Source organism: Peromyscus californicus, unplaced genomic scaffold, assembly GCF_007827085.1.
Source record: "Peromyscus californicus insignis strain IS unplaced genomic scaffold, ASM782708v3 Scaffold_4__1_contigs__length_199733344, whole genome shotgun sequence".
NCBI lineage: Eukaryota > Metazoa > Chordata > Mammalia > Rodentia > Cricetidae > Peromyscus > Peromyscus californicus.
The window spans coordinates 119,180,090-119,202,061 of NW_026294562.1; the positions used below are offsets into that span (position 1 = coordinate 119,180,090).

Consider the following 21,972-nt stretch of genomic DNA (forward strand, 5'->3'; position numbering starts at 1 on the left):
ATTGAAGCTCTTATTCCAACAATATCAGAGTCTTCCTTTTGCCACAAATTCTTCTGGTCTCTTGAATTAATAAATTAATAGAGAAAAGCAAATATCAAGAGGCCAGTGAAGTGGAAAGATGAGATTCTGTGTGTGGCTTATTCAAATTCCATTGTTACCATGGGAGATGAAAACCATCTACATGGGCATGAAAGGGACAGTTGCTATGTCCTTCTGTCCTTTGAGGCTTCCATGACAGGAGGAGAGAGCTAATCCAGTTGTGAAGTGAAGAATTTGGAGACACTTCAGGGATACTAGAAACACCGAGAAAAAGCCTGTGGAAGTCCTGTTGATGACAGAGGTAATAAGCAAAAGCTTCAAGATGGGAACCTATAATGACTGTGTGCCTGCATGCATGGCAGCTAGTGCTCTTTCCACACGATGGGCTCAGTCAGACACATGTAGACTGATGAACTGTGGGGCTATCTGTATAAACAAGGAACCGAGAATTCCTGAGGAAGAATTTTACCATTCTGTCTGCAGCACTAAGGAAAAGTCTTTACAAAGAGGTGAGAACAATCTTTTCCCATTTTCTTTTTATCACATCTGTCTATCTACCCATCTATCTATTCACTTGTGTGTGTGTGTGTGTGTGTGTGTGTGTGTGTGTGTGTGTGTGTGTGCACATGTTAGCACTGATGTATAGGGCAGGGGACAGTTTTTTTTTTAGAAGTCATGGTTTTTTGGTTCTACTACATGGGTTCCAAGGATCAAAGCAGGTTGGCAGGGTTGGCAGGTACCTTTACCTGCTGAGCCAGTTCTCTAGTTATCTTTTTCTATGTCAAGAAGATACCTGTCATAAGAATAGGCACAGGGAAATAAATATGGGGTGGGGAGCAAATATCTGAGAGGTGATCAAGACTTGCTAGTCATAAATGTCTGCTTATCCACATGAACCAAATGAGAAATCCTAAAGGCACTCACAGAGTGGCAACTAAGTCTTCATTCACCCCATGCACTGTGACACACGATAATGTCATCATGCCTCTATCAAGGGGCATTGCAGTAGAGAGGCACCCACACATTTCGAGAGCAAAGAAGGATGAAAAGAGCTATTCTGGGCATAAGAGCAGCTGACTCCTCCCTCTTTTATTGATCTCCTTTTCTTCTTCACCCTCTCCTTTTCCTTCTCCTCCTCCTCTTTCTTTCTCTTGATGGTGGGAACTACACAAGGAAATACTTTATGTCCACCATGAAATGTGAGCCCAAATCTAGACAGATGAGAACCACCCTGTGTGAACTACATTAACAGCAATCCAGTTGTCCCTCCAGATCATAAATCACATATGTCCAACTTCCTTAGCCAGATCCCTTGCAAACTGTCAACAAAACCATCCTCATAAGAAAATAAATGGGAATGGAAATTTCCCAGTAGGGAACGAGAGCTGGAAAACCCTATTTGACTTTGGTTACAACACACTTCATGCTTACCCTTAGGCTTATAGCATGGGATGGGGATGACACACTCCTCTTTGATGTGCAGTTTCATCTGTGGGTTGCAGCCCCCGACATGCTGCCCACGATGGTTGATACACAGAACCACTCGGTAGCGCAACCCTTGGCCACAAGTCACTGTGCACTTTGAGAAAAGGTAGGAGAAGCCAGTGAGTAGCTTTAGCTGGATAAGGTGTACAAAGTCATCATTTTTAACATACAGAGGGGAACTATGCATCTACGTGACCATTAAACACAAAGATCTCCATATAAGATGTTGAGTGAAGGAGATGGAGGTTGATTTTCTGGGATGCTATGTTTCAGGGACCTCCCTTACACAGCCCCCTTCTAATTTTCTTTGTTTTAATTTTATTTTAAATGTATGGATACTTTTCTGCATGTGCCTGGTGCCTGTGGAGGCCAGATGAGGGTGTCGGATCCCCTGGAAGGTTTTAAGCTGCCTTATGAGTGCTGGGAATTGAACCCTAGTCCACTGGAAGAACAGCTGGTGCTCTTAACCACTGAGCCATATCTCCAGTCTCATATAATTTTCAATTCAAAGACATTTAAGATGAGCTTACAATGCAAGAAGGGCAAATGTTCTGAATTTCCTGTGCTCCATTATGAAAGAAACTTGATGCAGGCTTTCCAAAGCTTACACTTTTCTTAAGACATTACCCAAAGCAATTTGTGAAATTAAAGAAATTCTTCTCAACAATGAATAGAAGAAAACTAACTTCAACCAACCACTCCAGAGGATCAAATTATCTGTTCTGTCTACAGTGATCTTGCAGAGTTATCATATAAAGAGACCATCAGGGGATTATTCAGTCACACAGTATGAGAAAACTACCATAAGGATGGGGAGAGAGCTCAGTCAGCAAAGTCCTTGGGCAAGTTGAGGACCAGAGTCTGAGTCCCCAGCACCCATGTAAATTGTTGGGCATGGCAGGGTGCACCTGTAATCCCTGGCAAACACAGGTGGATCCTTGAGACTTGCTGGCTACCCTTGCTGAGTAAGTGAGCTCCAGGTTCAGTGAGAGAACCTGTGTCACAAAGTATGTGCATGTGCACATAAGTATATGTGTGTGTATAATCTATGTTCCACATCTGAGAGAAAACATGTCATATTTGCCCTTCTGAGTCTTGCTTATGGTTAGATACCCCAGCCCCTTAGGTCCTTGGTAGATAAGGTTTTAAGCAAGGCATGAAAACAAACCCCAAAGCCTGCCATCTGGAATCCAATGCAGCTTGACTGGGGTCACCAGTTATACCAGTTCCATTCTTGCCTCTAGCACCTCTGGAATTCTTATCAAGCAGTCTAAGTCAAATAAGCCCATAAAACTGCTTACTTATTAACTAAGCCTGCTTCCCCGGGGTATAAAGGCCAAGGTTTGGGATACCCATGAGAGTGGAGAGCTTCTTTGTCTGATGGGCTAAAATTCTGCTTTTTATTAGACCTTTCTTCTCCTGCCTCTCTCTGTCTCTGTCTCTGTCTCTGTGTCTCTCTCTGTCTCTGTCTCTCTCTCCCTCCCTCCCTCCCTCCCCCCTCCTTCCCTCCCTCCCTCCATCCCACCCTCCATAAAATCTAATACTTCACTTAAATTTAATGCTTTGGGTCATGCGAATCTCACAGAAATTTTGAGGTTTCACAGAAAACTACCACACATCCCTTGCCCACCTTGCTTCCTTGCTTCTGTATGGTCTGGCTGTTGCCACTGACCAGCCAGTACCTGAGTGACCCCTTACCTGTGGTTTCATTTTCTATGCCTCCAGTTACTTGTAGTTTACCACAGCTCAAACACATTAAAAGGAATCTTCCAGAAATACACAAAGCACATTTTTTTTTTTTTTTTTTTTTTTTTTGGTTTTTCGAGACAGGGTTTCTCTGTGTAGCTTTGCGCCTTTCCTGGAACTCGCTTTGGAGACCAGGCTGGCCTCGAACTCACAGAGATCCGCCTGGCTCTGCCTCCCGAGTGCTGGGATTAAAGGCGTGCGCCACCACCGCCCGGCCATAAAGCACATGTTTTAAATAACTAAAGTATATTATTAAAATTGTTCCATTTTATTATGGTTATTATTGTTAATCTCTTACTGTTTAACTTTTAAATGAGGCTTTATGATGATGGGTAGGTGTGCACAGGACAAACACAGTGAAATTCTATTCCAAACACACAGGGTTTGGTGTTGTCCAATTCAGCCACCCACTGGGGTCTTGCAAGTACCCCTCCCCCAACAGACGAGGAGGCCACAATCCTGAGACATTGTTATTCAAGTCCAAAGTTCTTCCCCGACTTTCCCTCAGTTTTTTAAAAGCTGTCATTTCTTCTCTTCCTCTAAATGAACACCCATTCACTCCAATACTCTGTATTACTGCTTCCCCCCCTTAAGTGGTCACCTCCAATCTGTACACACTTTGAGTCCCTTGGACCTTGAACCGACCCCTGGGAAGATCCTGGAGAGTCCCTGAACACCTGCTGAGAGATGGGCACTGTCTTGAACACATAATCCATCTCACTGCCTCGCCTGCCTCCTTGTAGAAGAGGTGGTCCTCTCCCTCTCAACAGATGGGCTCATCAGAGCCACTACCTGAGACCCTGTTCAAGTTCCCACAGTTCTTGAGAGACCAAGAATTCCTTCCCAGCACTCCCTGCTGCCAACACCCACCCACTCCCCACCCCCGCCACTGCTCCAGAGCACACAGGCATTCTCTTCTGAATTTCCCAGGTGCTTTTCCCACACATCTCTCTGGAGGACTTTCTCTGCATGCACTTCACCATGAAGGCTGGGTATTTGGGGCAGCCCTTACCACATTATGTCACCCTTTTTTCTGTATTAAGGATCAAACATAGGACCCCACGCATACTAGGCAAGTGGTCTACCACTGAGCTATATCCCTAGTTCATCCTGCCATTCATGAAAGCACCCACCAAATTCTGTAGTGAAGTGTGTGACTAGACCTTAGACCCTGTTTCTAGAAAACTGATTCACTCACTCTTGAATTTATCAATTTGAAATATATATGTATGTATATGATATTGAAAAACTCTTTATATCATATGCTATAAAACCAATAACAAATGATTGCTGACTCCACATCTCATCCTAGCAGTGAATACATGCACAACATTTTGAGTCCCAATTCACTTACCAGAAAGGCTAATTTTAAATGAAAACTTACTTTTTATGTATAATATTTTTACCATAATTTAAAATAGATTTATATTGTTTTGATTGGACACTGGAATGGAATTTAATAACAACCGAATTCAAGAGAACATTGACATTTAGAACTCTCTGGCCAAAAGAAACAAAATGACTTTATTTACTAGGTGAATTTTCTTGGAGAATGGTAGAACAGTGTGATCAATAAGAGCCTTTAAAACAGAAAAAATACATTATTTTAGGATAGAGCTTTTGGGAGAGTAGCTTGAAAGTGAATTCAAGAGGAGAATTACATAAATCAAACAGTCAAGGAGCTCATTCTTGCTATTTACAGAAGACAGAAGGGACAGAAATGACCATGACATTTAGAGTCCCCTGGACATAGTTTTTAAAATGCCATAACAGTTTTATTTTAAGATGTCATCATTCACCACACATAGGAAATGATACTTTTTGCTATTAAGCTTACCATACAAGTGCATATGTCAACCTAAATACAGGGGAAAGAGTAAGTCATTTTCCAAACTTCTTTTAGGGGGAATCTGGATGCAAGCAGAGTTGATACTCCTGTCCTAAAAGCACAAACCAAGTTCTCCAGGCTGATACTCAGCATGGATATCCAATGCTGACCAAGTGACTTTCTACCCAGCCCATACACATGTCTTCCAATCCCACTGCAAGTGCAACCTCCTTCCTGGAGCACTCCTGGACCCTTCAAGTGGGGTGAATCTCATCACCTTGTGGCCCCAAAGTACCACATGCCGAAGCCACACCACGCATGGCCAACTACGGAGGTCCACTGTATGAAAATTGTCTGCATGTATGTCTGGTGCAACTAAATTCTAAGTCTTTGGGAGTTGGAGGCTAGCATTCTCTCTTTCCGGCATGCCAATTGACACACCACACAGATGAATACCTAACTAAAGTGAACATAATATAGTTCCATGCAAAAGAGCTATAGAAACTTAAATCTATTACACCCTCATCTCTAGAAAATTAAGAGACTAAGATTAAACATATTGCATTGCTTACCTCTGACTAAGCTGCTGTGGGATAATGCTCTTGTGCACTATAAAGATTTGTCACTCTTTTGGTTTAATAAAATGCTGATTGGCCAGTAGCCAGGCAGGAAGTATAGGTAGGGCAACCAGACTAGGGGAATTCTGGGAAAAGGAAAGGCAGAGACAGAGTCACCAGCCAGATGCAGAGAAATTAAGATGAGAATGCTGGACTGAGAAAAGGTACCAAGCCACATGGCTAAACATGGACAAGAATTATGGGTTAATTTAAGCCTAAGAGCTAGTTAGCTACAAGCCTAAGCAGTAGGTCAAACAGTTTATAATTAATATAAGCCTCTGTGTGTTTATTTGGGACTGAATGGCTGCAGGACCAGGCAGGACAGAAATTTCCATCTACACTAATTTAACAGCATTTTATTTGTTCTAGAAGGCAATTCTCCCCTCTCTCTAGACAATTGATCTGACATGAGGTCTTGTCAAACCTCTGGGGTATTTTCCCTCTTCTCTTCTTCTTCCTGTTTTCTTCATGTTTTCTAAGAGGCCACTTTCCTCTCAAGGCCTTTCCTGATGGTTGGCTGTCTTCTTCAATGATTTCAAACACAATTTCTCTCAAAAAGGTGCCCAGTTTCTTAAGTGCTAGATCAGGACACATTTCTAACGTCATGTCAGGGTTTCTACCTTCACCTTCCAGTCCCTAGAAACATGCTCTCTCCTTAATCTACAGACATCTGAACCATCTTTTGTGTGTGTGTGTGTGTGTGTGTGTGTGTGTGTGTGTGTGTGTATTATAATTAACTTAATTTCACATATCAGCCACAGATTCCCCCATCCTTCCTTCTCCCACCCCCCATTCCTCCCCCAATCCACCCCCCATTCCCACCTCCTCCAAGGGGAGGTCTCCCCTGGGGAGTCAGCCCAGCCTGGTAGACTCAGCTGAGGCAGGTCCAGTCCCCTCCTCCCTACACTAAGGTTGAGCAAAGTGTCCCAGCATAGGCCCCAGTCATCCAGTGTCTAATGGAAGTGGATGCAAAGATCTACGGTCTAGCCCCAGGTGGAGCTCCAAGAGCCCAGTCGGCAAGAGAGAGGAGGGATTGTATGAGCGAGAGATATTGAGACCATGATTTGAAAAAGCACAGGGACAAACAGCCAAACTAGTGGAAATGCAAGAACTGTGAACCAATGGCTGAGGAGCCCCCAAGGAACTGGACCAGGCCCTCTGGATAAGTGGGACAGTTGATTAGCTTGAACTGTTTGGGAGGCGCCCAGGCAGTGGAGCCAGGACCTGCCCATCTTGTCTTTTTAAAAAATATTTATTTTTGTCAGTACTTGGAGAATCTCATACATTTTAGCTTGAGCATAGTCACTCTCTCCCACCAACTCCTGCCAGACCCACCCTCCCCATTCTATACCCACCCAACTCTGTGTCTTCATTATTTTTAAAACACCCACCAAGTGCAATTAGCGCTGCCCATATTCTTGGGTGTGTGACCATACTCTGGAGCATGTTCGACCAACCATAGCCACAACTTTAAAGAAAACTAACTCTCCATGACCACCTCCCTACTCCATGCTAGGATTTTGTCTGGTTTGAGCTTACAAAGATCTTCGTCCATGCCGCCCCACTGCTGGGAGTTCATATGTACACCTGCCCTGTTGTATCTTTTTGTTTGTTTGTTTGTTTGGCTGATTTGTTTTTGAGACAGGGTTTCTCTTTGCAGGCCAGGCTATCCTGGAACTCACTCTGTAGACCAGGCTAGCCTCTAACTCAGAGATCCAGATCCACCTACCTCTGCCTTCTGAGTGCTAGGATTAAAGGCATGTGCCACCACCACCCAGCTAGCCCTCTTGTGCTTAATGACTTATTATACCTGTAGACCCGTGAATCTCTCTATAATCATCAGGGAAGCTTCTTTTTATAGTATATGATGACTAACATAGATATCCACAACCAGTCAAGGCACAGAGAAAAAGTGGCTATGGAGAGTGTTCAGCCCTAAAAGAGATGTCTATAGCACACCCCCTCCCCACAAGGCTCAGGGATCACTGTGGAAGAAGGGGCCGAAAGACTTCAAGAGCCACAGGTGGTGGATGACCACAAAACAGTGTTCTCCAGCACAACTATGCTCTTTTCCAACTTCTAGGTGCTCTATTTCATACTTGCATTTTTTGACAGTATCTTCTTGGCCATCAGCCCCAGCTGTGTTCTCTCTAAGCTCTTGCTTGCTCAGAATCTACTTTCTTCAAGGAAGCTTAAGCCTTACAATGGCAGCAATGACTTCCTCCCTGATAACTTTGGCATTTGCACCTTCCACATGTACTACAGTCCATAATAGCAATAATCCTTACCTGAACTGATGCCTGTGACCACTTTCCAGTTGTCCTATCTTCTAGAGCTCTTTGGATATAGGGATTGTGTTCACATATATTATTTATTTGCATATTTTCTTGTTTATTTTATGTGTGTGATATGTATGTGTGCATGCACATTTGCATGTGTGATGGTTCACGTGTGTGCATGTGCATGTGTATTTAGAGGCAGGAAGTTGATGTGGAATATTGTCCTTGATCATATTCTATTTCATTTACTGAGGCAGGTTCTCTCACTGAACCCAGAGCTCACTGATTCTGGCTAATCTAGCTATCTATCTTGCCTCAGGATCCCCTCTCTCTCTTTCCCAAGTGCTGAGGTTGTAGGTAGTCATCAGGACTGCCTGACTTTTTAAAATGAGTTTCAGGGAATCTGAATTCTGGCCCTCATGATTGCATGGCGTAGTGGTTTGAAAGAAAATGGCCCCCATAGGTTCAAAGGGAGGGGCACTTAGGAGATGTGACCTAGTTGGAGGAAGTGGTTACTGGGGACAGGTTTTGAAGTCTCAGATGCTCAAACTATGGCCAGTGTCACTGTCACTTCCTGCTGCCTGCAGATCCAAATGTAGAACTCTCCAGCTACCTCTCTAGCACCATGTTTGCCTGCATGCCTCTATGCTTTCCACCATGGTGATAATGGATTAAAGCCAGCCCCAATTAAATGTTTTCCTTTGTAAGAGTTGCTGTGGTCATGATGTTTCTTCACAGCAATAGAACCACTAAGACAGAAGTTAGTACCAGGGATTTGGGCATTGCTATGAGAGGCCTAAGCATGCTTTTGTTGGTAGGAATGTGGACTTTGGGATTTTGGATTAGAAAAGCAGTTTAATGCTTTAAGTGGGGCCTAATGGGCCATACTAGTAGGAGCATGGAGAACAGTGGTGCTAAAGCTGATTTGAACTGTGGGGACCTGGATCAAGAGGTTTCAGAGGAGAAGAATACTAATATATGGCCTGAAGATTGTTCTTTTGATATTTTGGTGAATATTTTTTTTACTCTTGTGTGAAAAAGTCCACCTGAGGGTAAATTGAATAGTTTTGCATTAGTTGCATTAGCAAAAGAAATCTCAAAACAGCCTAGTATTGACTCTGTTGTGTGGTTACTAGTGTTCACTCTTATGAAGATCTGTAATGAAAAGGAGCAAGCCGAGAAAGGAAAAATACAAAATGTACAATTCAAAGAGAAAAGGAGCACCAGGAGTAGAACGGAGCTACATCCTGTGTTCAAGGAGATAAACAGATTAAATAAAAGCCTGATGTTAAATGCAATAAAAGAAATGGTAACTTGGGACAAAATCCCAACCAACTAAGCTTCCAATTTGTGTAAAGGAATTAAAGAAAAGCTTATAGCAGGATGTGGTGCTGTACACTTTTAATCCCAGCACTAGGAAGGCAGAGGCTGGGGGATCTCTTGAGTTTGAGGTCAGTTTGGTTTACAGAATGAGTTCCAAGACAGCCAAGTTTAGGCAGTTAAGAAAACCATCAACAACAGAAAGCTGGTGAAGATGTAATTGTATGAGGGGGTCCACAGTCCATTCCCAGTAAGCAGCAGGACTTGGCGGCCAGCCCCTTGGTTCTGGCGTTAGAGTCAAAGATAAAAGAAAGGGATTCTGGAATCTCCCTTTGTGACTAAGGAAAGTTGCCGAGGCCAGGCATGTGTCAGGGGTGTCCCTGAATGGAGGCCTAAAGAGGCCATTGTGTGAAGCTGTGAAAGCGAAGCTTGGGTTGTCTTGGAGACCCCAAAATGTTAGAGGTGCCAGAACAGTGGGATACTTGCCAAGGAGAGCTGCTAACAGGGACTGGAACCAGCCCAAGAGAAAGAAGTGTGCTGCAGTCAACAAAGCTGAAAGGAGTTGGAGATCTGAAGAGAGTTTTGACATCAGACATGGAGATGCAGAGTTTAGAGCTTGCCCAGCTGGTTTTTGGTCTTGCTTTGGTCCAATATTTACTCACTATGTACCCTTTCCTCCCTTTTGGAACAGTAATGCATATCCTGTGCCATTATATGTTGGAAGTACGTGATCTGCTATTTATTTTGATTTTATAGGAAATTACAGTTGAGAGATTTCATGAGTCTCAGAAGAGACTTTGAACTTTCGACTTTTAAATGTTGAGACTGTGATAGAGAATGGGGACTTCTGAAGTTGGACTTAATACATTTTTGTATTATGATGTGCCTACAAGCCTATGGGGGCCAGGGAGTGGAATGTAGTGGTTTGAAAGAAAATGGTCCCTATAGACCCATAGGGAGTGGCACTATTAGGAGGTGTGGCCTTGTTGGAGGAAGTGGTCACTGGGGGCAGGCTTTGTGATCTCAGATGCTTAAGCCACACCCAGTGTCACTGTCACTTCCTGCTGCCTACAAATCCAGATGTAGAACTCTCAGCTACCTCTCCAGTGCCATGTCTGCCTGCATGTCTCCATGCTTCCCACCATGATGATAATGGTCTAAACCTCTGATCTATAAGCCAGCCCCAATGAAATGTTTTCCTATATAAGAGTTGCCATGGTCATGATGTCTCTTCACAATAATAAACCTCTAACTAAGACGCATGGTAAGTATTTTATCCACTGAACCGTTTCCTCAGCCCCTTATATACAACTTTTCTAAATCATGATATCTAGTAAAATTTCAGACACATAGCAAATAGTCATTAAAACCTCATATTTAATAAAAGTGTCATGTTGTCAAATCTCACCTGAGACCACTCCATGGCAACCCACTTGGGGCAATCAAACAGGTTGCAAGTTTGCATCACCTTGGGCTTGGGTGCATACATGCACTTCCATTCTTCTACTTGGAGTATCTCTGCGTGCATAGATTCCTCTACACACACAAAACTCCGTCTCTGAATCCCTCCTCCACAGGACACCGAACATGCAGTCCAAGGATTATGTTCCCAGCTCAAAAGCAAACAAAGAAAATTACATTATTTATTTGATGTATGCTTGTTTGTTTCAAGTATGCAAGGGCTTTCAAAAAGGGTGACATCATAGTATCATGTCATGGCTCTAATGAAAGAATACAAGACTCAAGTCTCCTAGGACTTGAATCTTAACTACAGTTACAAGGAACTCACCTTCTCTGAACATGAGTTTTCTATAGGATGGGAAAAATATACCCACCTCAGTTAGCCTTCAAAGGACCATTATGAAGATTGAGTTAATTAGAATATAGAGTGTGAAAGGGTCTTTAAATTGTTTCTCAATTAAAAAGTACTAATGGACCATATTACTGAGAATCATAGACTGTCAAAATCAAAAGAACCACACTATTTGGTCATGGTGTCACATGTCTATAGTTCTAACACTTGGAAGGTAAAGGCAGGAAGATCAAGAATTTGAGGCAACTTCAGCTACATAGAGAATCCAAGGCCAGCCTGGACCACATGAGATCCTGTTTCAACAAAACAGCAAGAAAAAAAGGAAGGAAACAAAGTGGAGGGAAGGGATACTAGTCATCCAGCTATCCAAGAGGATTCAAGTGTCTGAGCAATGTTCAGTGATTCTCAACCTGTAGGTGGTCAAACGACCCTTTCACAGGGGTCAGATATCAGATATCCTGCATATCAGATATTTACATGATGATGCATAACAGCAAAACTACAGTTGCGAAGTAGCAACGAAAATAATACATGAGGACTATACTAAAGTATTGAAGGTTGAGAACCACTGCTCTAATTTTTTTTTATATCTGTTCAAGATAAGCTTGATGTCCCTGGCAATGGGCAATAACACTCTACATACAACTTTTCAAAGGCAGTTCATTTCATCTAATTCTTAGATACCTCTTTCTTATCATTTGTTGTCTTTTAATAGGGACAATAAGTATTCCTTCAAAACACTTGGAATTCATTATAAAAGGAAGGGAATGTTTAACTCACCGAGGGAGAGGTTGAAAATGGTCATAGGGCATGATCTCTTTAAATCCATCACTGCAAAGGAAACCAGAGTGGAAATAACTTTCTAAATTCACCACATGTGGTCATTCACTAATACAGGTTCATTGAGAAAATATCGTTTCCAATTCAATGAACATTAACATTTGTTAATTGACTAGCCTGTATTTGATATCCCACAAGACAGAAATCTTTAAAATTGAAAACCTGAAAATGCCATGTGGCTCATTGGCCACTCAACCAAAATTCAGACAGCATCTCCTCAGGTTTTAAGAGAAACACTCATGCAGGCCATCTCCAGTTGAATATAAAAAGAACTAATGGCATATTAATCAAAGGAAAAAAAAAACCTCCTCATCTAGATAAGTCTATTATTTCATTTTAAACATCACTATACTAATGTAATGTATTAATGCTACGAACACACTGTTGTGTTGGCCAAGTCTTCAGAGAACCACTCTGCTTCCAGACTCTGTCCTTTGAGAGGTCTCTGTTAATAGTGATGTCCAAGCAGGATTACAGAAAATGGGCATTATAGTACAGGAAATGTGAGCCACGGGCAAGGCTGCTTTTCCCACTTGCACACTGTGGCCTTGGCTGCCTGGACGGAAGCTGGAGGATCCAGGAGATTGATATTGGGCTGATATTTTAAGATACTGTAGGAAAGCCAGGAAACTTGCCCAGACAATCCAAGTCAGCAGGTACTAAATTATGCAGTAGGATAATTTCTGCATAGCCTCTCTGCTTTGGCATGAAAACTGCTTGCTTCCTTGCACAATGCATTATTTATACGGAGTTAAATGTGAACACTTAAAAAGCCAAGATGTAATGGGTGACCCAGTTTAAAGCCTAAAATAGTGAGTGGGAGATATTTGTGACTGACAGATGGACTATGTATGGAATTCTGGCATAGACATATACATATGGATCTTTGATGTATGTATTTGCAAGAATTGCCCAAAAGGCTTCATTGGAAAGATCTTAGGGATACATAATCCCATGACAAGAGAGAGCTAGCTCGAGGAACCAGATCAGCAAATGTGTCTTAGTTCCCATGACCTGTGGTTATAAATGTGATCTGTCACTGGGACACAATCAAAAGTCATGAACAGGAAGTGTGAAGGAACCACTGTGTCCCAATTGGAGTTGAATTGTTTCTTTGAAAAGCGTGGGCAATTGTACTAACCTCGATGGGCAAGGATCCATGCTGCATTCCTTCAGCTTTGGTTTGGGCTTCACATTTTCTGGGTAGTAATGGCAATAGTGGTCAGGCACCACCCTTTTCAAACGGATGTCCATGCACTCAGCAGAGTTGAGCTGATAACCTAAAGGTGTATGAGAGGAAGGGATGAAAGCTGTATCAGCCGTGCATCTGCTTGGCAAGGGTGCAGGCCACATGCTGGTCTTCCTCTCTAGGAAACCTAGCTCAGTGGTCTCTATGGTATTCAGCTCTGTGACAAACAGAAGCACAGGCGAGAATGACCACACATGGGTCCCAGGCTCTTCATGGTAATTAAGCCAGAGGCACTGCAACTGAAGCCCAGGATGTGGGTACTTTCTGTCCAAGAGGCTCAGATTCCTCCGAAACAACTAAAACCTGCTGCCGAACACACATGCTTGAACCGACTGCGGTCTATTGGTGCACATTACAGTTGACTCCTTTTAGGAACTGTCCAGACTGCCCTCGGGTACAGTGTGGCTCTTTATGGTTTTCAGGTTACTGTCTGGCTATTCCTGGTCACGGTGTAGCCCCCTCCCTCCTGCCTGTTTCCTTGTGTTATACCTTAGTCTCCTACAGCAGTACCCATTCCCATCTTCTTCTTCTCCCCAGATACCTGTTCTGATTTATCATTTATATATCTTTGAGTATGAAACTGCCTTGTATAACATTGTTTGGGTGCATGTTTTGAATTCAATTGACAGTTTATATATCTATGTGTATAATATATACAATATATTACATAATATTATTTACAATATATTTATATATAGTATTTAATCATACTCATACATGAGTATCATACTCATAATATACATGAGTATGATTAAATGTGTATATATTGTAAGTATGATTAAATATATAAACTTGATAAAGTTAGAAAATATATCTGTGTGCCATGAGATCAAACCCAGGGCCTTGGACAAGCCAAGTAAGCTCTGTGTCCTTGACCCAGACCCCCAGCACTGATGATGTTTTAACTGTTTTGAATCTTGGCCTATTTTCCACTTGTTAAGTTTTTTTTCTCCACACTGTAAAGTCTACAGCATGTTTTGAGAACTGAATATGAGCACGTCTTTCACAATAGTCCACTATTTGCCTCTGTTGTTTACTCATCTGCTCTCCTGAGGTAGCCAGGGCATCTTCAATGCCAATAATCTTGCTGCCTGGGGAATTAGCATTGTCAGTGGAGGCATTCACAAACAATCTCCCTACCTCCTCTACCACACAGGCTTCAAAGGGGAAGGAGTGAGGATGCACTCCTGATTTTAGTAAATCCAATGCCGACCTTTTTTTTTTTTTTTTTCCTTTGAGGAAAGCGAACATTCCAAGGTATTGAGCATAGTAAACCTAAAAAAAATAACTCAAGACAGGACCCTTTCCTTTCCTAAGAGCTCTGACTCCAGCTTTCCTGTTATTATAAAAATGTCATGTTAACTGTTTTTTTTTTTAAAGGCAATTTTTCAAAGCTAGAATGAGCTTTATAAAATTAAAAAAAATAACACTGAAGCTAATCTCTCAATGTCTGCCAACTGGTCTAAAGGTCTAAAAATATATCTCAAGTCCTGATTGCTTAGAGGAATCTGGCTTTGTAAACCGCCAAGCAGCTTTCTACAAGACATGGCTTGGACGTTAGATGACCTCAGAGGACCAGAGGACCGACTGGCACACATTACACAAAGTTGAAACCACAAGAATGGAAATGCAAATGGCGTCAATAAAATGTCACTGCGGTGCCAGTGTCTGCCAGAAAGACCACACTATCAGATGGCCATGGCAACCTCAGAGCCTTCCCAGACCATCTCGAGTGTATCCCGTGGATAATTACAGACGAGGGCAGGCAGTCCTTCCAGGACCATCGGTGCCTCCGAGACCAACCAACTAATTTTCTTCATTATCCAAAAATCTCTGGCATGCCATTCATACAATCACATAGGTTTGATTGCTAATATAATTAAAATTTGGCAGTGAGTTCTGTATGGGTTTGATGTGTGTACTTTTATTTCCCCCAAACAAATACAGAATAAGATTACGGTTCCTTGAATCAGACAAAAGCCTATGTCCTAAGTGGAAACATTCTTCTAAAGTGACTTGATAGGGGGCATACAGGTGTTTATAATTTGAGGGAGAGAATTCATTTTCCTCTTTAATTTTATTGCAGTTTAGAGATTACCAAGAGTAAAGAAATAAGGCAGATTGTCTTTCGATATTGTGAACAAATGCATTGACATCCTGCCAGTGGGTGGGAGAGGGCAGGCAGCCCCAGAGGCCTCTCTGTGTTCTTCTGCCGCCCTCCCATTGGGGCTGATCTCACTGGGAGGTGCCCCTGTGTCCACTCATGCTTCCACAAGGATGGGCTGCCTTTCCAGGGGCATCGAAGTATGGAATACAGCGCTCCCAAGAATCTGATCAATGGAACCACACCGAAACCTATTGTAAAATGTCTCCCCTGGAGTGAAGGGCTTCTCCTTGGTTTTATGAGTCCAAACGGAAGTGTGTGTCTCTGAAAAACTATGTGTGAGAGGCCAGGAATAAGTAAGAAAGGGAAGCCTGTTTCTCTGCAGAGAAAGAATTAAAAAGCCCCCACTATCTCTTTGTGATCCATCATTTGGGGACCCAAGAGGTACTGTTGTCTTCCTGGACCTGTGACCTACCTACCCAAGGATGTAGGACTCAACATACTACACTGTCCCACTCTCTCAGGAGCTCTCCTCAGTGTCCTTTGAGTCATGCACAGTCAGAACCAGTGTGCCTGAGACTGTGGGGGAAGGGAGGGGCCTCTGTGACCATTTTAGCTTTGGATACAGCAGATGACTCTGAAGGTGCCAGGTGCCACACCACATCCCTCGGCATGTATCATCACTGTGCTATACAAAGTGCCGTCGGGAGAAGAGAGTCCTGCCAACAGACGAGAGGCAGAGGCTCAAAGAGAGACAGACGAGTGAGTCTGATCCCGGATCTCCACCATCCCGCCTAGCGCACTAGGCCAGGCTGCCCTTTTTGTGGTGGATAAGATGGGACCAGAGACTGTGCCCACCAGGCAAATATTCTACCACTGAGTGGCATCACCCGCCCCAAGGCTGGCTGCCCCTGGCTGTGACCTTGGCATGCAAATGTCAGAGAACAGGATTGGCTCACTAAGGCCCAGGTTTATCCAACTCAGAGTTTCTATTCCTAATAGTGTTTCTCCTCCATAGCCTTGGGGAGAGCTCAGGGATTCTGTGTTTCCTTGGAGCCTGGTGCAGAGTCACTGACTAGAAGATCTAAAGGAGCTTTTGTCTCCTATAAAATTGTTTGTCTCAGCTGATGTAGCTTCGTTGGTAGCACGCTGATTTAGCATGCACAAAGCCCTGGGTTCAACCTCCAGTCCTGCACAAATTGACCATCGTGGAGCATGCCTATCATCCAGTGCTTGGTAGATAGATGTAGAAGGACCAGAAGTTCAAAGTCCCTTGCTACATAGCAAGTTTGAGGTGAGCCTGACCTACAGGAGACCTTTGTCAAAAAAAAAAAAAAACAAACAAGCAGGCAAGAACTGTGTTTGGTGTCTGACAAAAACCAGAAATTCACAATAATCCCAGAGAAGGTTCAAGTTGGCAGGAAGTTAGTAATTTTCTACTACAGTTCTGTTTTCCCTGTTGTTGTGCTCTGTGTGGCCAGAGACAATCATTTCCTATGTCGGGTGTTATGACTAAGTTATTTTTCTAAATATGCTTCAGTTTTAAAATCACCCATTTAAAGAAAATTCCTTGAGTTACTAATAGTGTGGTGGTAACACCTACAAGTCAAAAATGGTGATGCCACTGTGGCTCTAGCTGACGGCCAAGGGGACTTTACAGAGTCATCGTCAAAACACAGAGTGCACCATGAACTCCTGGGGCGCCCGTGAAATACAACAGAACCATCCTCGGAGTGCTGCTGCAGGAGCTAGGGGCAGGTCCAAGAATTTACATGTTGGTACTGCTGATGCTGGAGTTTTAGAAGGATGCTGTCCGCTGATGCTGGAGTTTTAGAAGGATGCTGTCCTGGCTAGTTTTATGTCAATTTGACACTAGCTAGAGTCATCTAAGTGGAGGGAGCCTCAGTTGAAAAAAAAAAATGCCTCCATGAGACCAGGATGTGCGCAAGCCTGTAGGGTATTTTCCTAATTAGTGATTGATGAGGGAGGGCCCAGCACATTGTGGGTGGTGCTCTCCTGGGCTGGTGGTCCTGGTTCTGTAAAAATGCAGCAAGCCAGCAACCAGCACTCCTCCATAGCCTCTGCATAAGCTCCTGCCTCCAGGATCCTGACCTGTTTGAGTCCCTGCCCAGGCTGCTTCCATGGTGGACCCTGATGTGGAATAAACCCTTTCCTCCCCAAGTTGCGTTCAGTCATGGTATTTCATCACAGTAATAGAAACCCTAAGACAGATGCCTATAAAGATCATAACTGAGTGTCCATCACACTGTGTCTAAACAAACTGGCTGCTACTCAGAAAATTCACTTTCTTCTTTCATTCTAGGGCCTTGACTTATCTTAGGCTATAACTCTTACATTCCTAAGGACACAGGCTCCCACTGGGGTCTGGGCTACCTGGTGCATCTCCTTTCAGGGGAAGCTTAAGTCCAGGAAGATCTGAGCTGCATGCTCATGGGAACCTGGCACTGCCCAAGGAGTCTGCCTCAATATGCCTATAGTCAGGATGAGAGAGGTCAGAACTCCTGTTCTCTTCCTGGCTTTCTTAATGGGTGTTATTCTGTAATCATTAAGGGAAGAAATGATTTGTGGCTGGGCTGAGCTAAGAAGTATTCTAACTCTTCAAACAGAACCCTGCCCAAGATGTATCCTTCACATAGGGATAGAAGACAGTTCAGGAGGCACAAAAGAGCAACATAATCAGAGCCTGACCATGCCACCTGATGAATTGGGACCCTTGCTGAGTTCTACCTCAGCCATGTGTAAAACAAACACCAAACTAGCTTTCTCAGGCTGTGAGGGATGTGACAAAGAAGCCTTGGTACACAGCTGGTCAGGCTGCAAGTGCCCAGTGTCACTGGTACTCACAGGGAAACTCCCAGCATGCTCCAGGAACCTGAGCAACTTGGGGATCCTGGGCTGGCACCAGTTCAAAATCCCTTACTCAGAAAAAGAGTCACTTTGGTGTTGGCTATGGCTGCCTCTCCATCTACACTAGGTTATCATGTCTCCACACAAGCAGACCAATGTCTTCTGAAACCCTTTATATTTTGGGTATGCGTACTTGGATTGCACTGGACTCCAAACCTTCTTCAACTGTCTGTTAGGGCCTTGAATTTAGTACACATGAAACACTTCCTTCTACTCCAGTCATGTCAACCAGGCATGTGTGCATCCCGACTCACAGCTCTGGGTATCCCAGAATGCAGTCTGTGCCTCACCTCCGCCACATGTCACGGTGCAGGGAAAGAAGTCAGTCTGCCTCCACTGATGGCTGATGGGCTGGTAAAAGAAGAACTGGACCACGCTGCCTTTGGCCACAGTGTACCTGGTCTAGACAGAGAGAACGGTGATGGCATGGCCCATTCCACACAATGAGTCCCAGCTCTTCCTGCCTTCTTTGCCCATCTTAGGCAACACCCACAAATATGACAATAAGCCAAGCTACAGGACTAGGAGGGCTTTAGAGGGGATAGCCTCTCCTCAGACTTACCCCAAATAGGGGTTCAGACAATTCTTAACTAATCACCTTGGAGTCATTTTTTTTTCATATAACTTTATGCCTGTGAATGGATTCACAAAACAGTGCGTGGACTTGTTTGCTTACTTATTTAGTATTTTTCCTTCCTGAAATATTAGTTCTACTTTTTCCATGACACCAGAAACTGAGGTTTAATTTGGGTTGGGTTTGCTTATAACATCTATATAATTGGGACTCTTGACTCCAGTGATTCATATTTTGCTTTGATATTACACAAATGGTATTTAATTTTCCATTAGTATGTATTAATTATACAAAGCAATAGGATTCATTACGATATCTCCATACAAGCCCATAATGTACTTTGATTCTAACATTTTAAATAGCACAAGTATTCCCCTCTAGAAGTTCTTCTAAGGGCACAACTCGGGAAACTTACCTGCAGTGAACACAGATACAGTGGAGTCCCATGTGAACGTTCTAGTAGCTAATTAAAAGGGAAGGGCACTGCTGGGGGCAAGCAGCAGTTATAGACAGGACTACGTTCATTTGTAGGTGATTTTACTCAAACAACAAGCTCTCTTCCTACGTTTTTCTTTAGTTTCTTCCCTGGTTGAACAACAGAAACCCCCATGAATTTAGGAAGCAGCACAAAGAGAAAAGAGTGAAAATAAAAGCTAAGCTCAAAAGAGGAAGCCCTCCAAATGTGAATATACATATGATCACCAAGACTTTATACCTCGAAATCACTGAGAGGAGATGACAAGTGTTTTCAGCACAGTAAAGGGACAAGGAAGTGAGGTAATGATGTCTCTAGCTGTTCTACTGTGTATGCAAATGTTCCAGAAGTAAAAGGATAAGGGCAGGCTTCCACCAGAACAGTGGTGACAGTTACAATGATAGAAATGTGAACAGTCGCAGACCAGGCTGGCGTGTGACAAACACTGTGTGAAGAAGGTGGTCCCCAAACATCTCGGGGCTCAGGATAGATAGTCTCTCTTGTAGAGTATTTTATAAAGTGAATACCAAGACTTGGAAAGAGCATGCCAAGGAAGCAAACAACCAGTCCTGAAGAACCAGAGAGATGGCTCAAAGGTTAAGAGCACTGGCTGCTCTTCTAGAGGACCTGGGTTCTAATCTCAGCATCCACATGACAGATCACAAAGGGAATTATAATTCCAGTTCCAGGGGATCCAATGTCATCTTCTCTTCTCCACAGGCACCAGGTACATACTTGATATAGAGGCATCCATGCAGGCAAAACACTCACACACATAAACTTAAAGTTAAAAAGAAAACCTATCTGTCCTGAAAACAAACACAAAATCTAAAATAATACAAAGCCACATCCAGTGACATATAAAAGGATACATAGTTTTATGAATAATAAAAATAATAATACCTAAAATATAATGATGCCTGAAGGGTACTTATAATAGAAAGCATGGATGGGTTAACATTTGAACCAGATCAAGAGGGAAAAAGGAGAAAATCCCATTATTATCTTAAAAGACACAGCAAGCTCTGAAAAGTTCTACACTTGTGTAGTGAAGGAGAAAGAGACACCAGCAAGCCAGCCACCCAAGGAGCAACATGTAATGGGACATAGGTAAAGCCACGGACCATGTGGCAATACATATATTAATGGTTATGGGCTATTTAAGATATAAGAGCTGACTAGCAAAAGGCTTGAGCCATGGCCATGTGGTTATAATTAATATAAGCCTCTGTGCGTTTACTTGGGGGATACGAGTGGGAGAGATTTGTCCCGACTGCTGGCAGGCTGGGACACAGGAAATCTTCCAACTACAGTGTAGTTTTATGAAACAAATCCCTTCCATCAGGTAAGATCTCAGAAGATTCTACAGGAGCTTCATATGAACTGTGTACAGAGAACTCTGCCATGAAATGACAGACATCTGAAGGAAGGCTGCTGTCCCATTTCTGCTCAACATCATGTCACATGTCGCAAATAATGCAAGATAAGAAGAAAACACAACACGACAGGAAGGAAATCTGTCATTGTACAGATGTCGCAATCTATACAGGTACACTTCAAAAGAACACACAAATGACTAGCGTGGATACGTGACTACGGCTAGAGCATAATGAGGTATAAAAGTCTGTTGGATTTTCACCCACTAGACACAGATGTATAGAAAGAAGGGGGAAGAGATATTTATAAAACATCAAAACAACCAACACTGGAGATAAGTGTAATTCAAGACAGGTGAGACACACGTGCTAGAAATCACAAATACCAAGAGAAACTTTAAGTAACCAGACAAAAGTGTGGAGACACTGTATTTATGGATTAGCAAGGCCAGCATTGGAAGCTGCTGATTTACACTGCTTAACAAATCCAAAGAATTCTGTTTGTTTGTTTGTTTGTTTGTTTGGAAAAATCATCTGAGTTTATTAATTTATATTTAATTCTTAAAATTTATTCTTTGGGGATTTCATGCATGAATACAATATATTTTAGGTCATATCCACCCCTCAGTCCCCACCTCCACCTCCTCCAAGGAGTTTTATACAAACTGACTTCAAGCCTGACAGGGAAATGTGGAATCAGGAATATCAAGGACCATCTTCAAAAACACAGCTAGAGTCTTCAGCACAGATATTAGGACTTAACTGGAACACAGTGTAGATAAATCACAATGGTATTGGAATAACTGTCCCCATGAAACAAAATCCCTCAGGACACCTGCAGAGTGGCCTCTGGATTTAGGGTTTGGGGAGAGGGGCTGTTCCCCATGCAGTGGCCCCATGTCAATGGGGTAGTCACACTGAAAGAAATACTAATTGAATTTCACAGAATAGACAAAGCTACGTTCGGGGGGAAAGGCAAAACATCAAGGCCCCATGAAGCAACACAGAAGAATGTCTTCATGACTGGGACAAAGCAAAGATTTCTTATCTTGGACACAAACAGCACCAAGGGTCTGTCACACCACAAACAGGTAGCAAAGATGGGCATGCCACACTGCCAACAGATGATAAAGATGGGCATGCACATTGTAAACAGGCAGTAAAGATATCTATGCCACAACACAAACAGGCAGTAAAGATGGATATGCCACACTGCCAACAAGTTAAGACCTATATAGGAAAAGTAACAATGGAGGAAACTCTAAACATGAAGTGAATTAAGAATTCAGTTCTACGTCT

General features: G+C 43.0%; 1 protein-coding gene across 4 annotated transcripts in view; it reads right to left on the bottom strand.

The window, feature by feature from the left end:
* Positions 1–21,972, bottom strand: part of Adamtsl3 (ADAMTS like 3) — a 296,131-nt gene that overhangs the window by 94,105 nt on the left and 180,054 nt on the right. For all 4 annotated transcript variants that reach the window (XR_008212849.1, XM_052712357.1, XM_052712358.1 and 1 more), the window contains exons 10-14: positions 18,539–18,650; positions 13,109–13,247; positions 11,908–11,958; positions 10,723–10,927; positions 1,471–1,618 (exon numbers count right to left, since the gene is read on the bottom strand). Coding sequence is in view for 3 of the 4 variants with exons in the window: in XM_052712357.1 (XP_052568317.1) it covers positions 1,471–1,618; positions 10,723–10,927; positions 11,908–11,958; positions 13,109–13,247; positions 18,539–18,650 (655 nt within the window). In the remaining variant the exon portion in view is untranslated. The remainder of the gene's footprint in view (positions 1–1,470; positions 1,619–10,722; positions 10,928–11,907; positions 11,959–13,108; positions 13,248–18,538; positions 18,651–21,972) is intronic.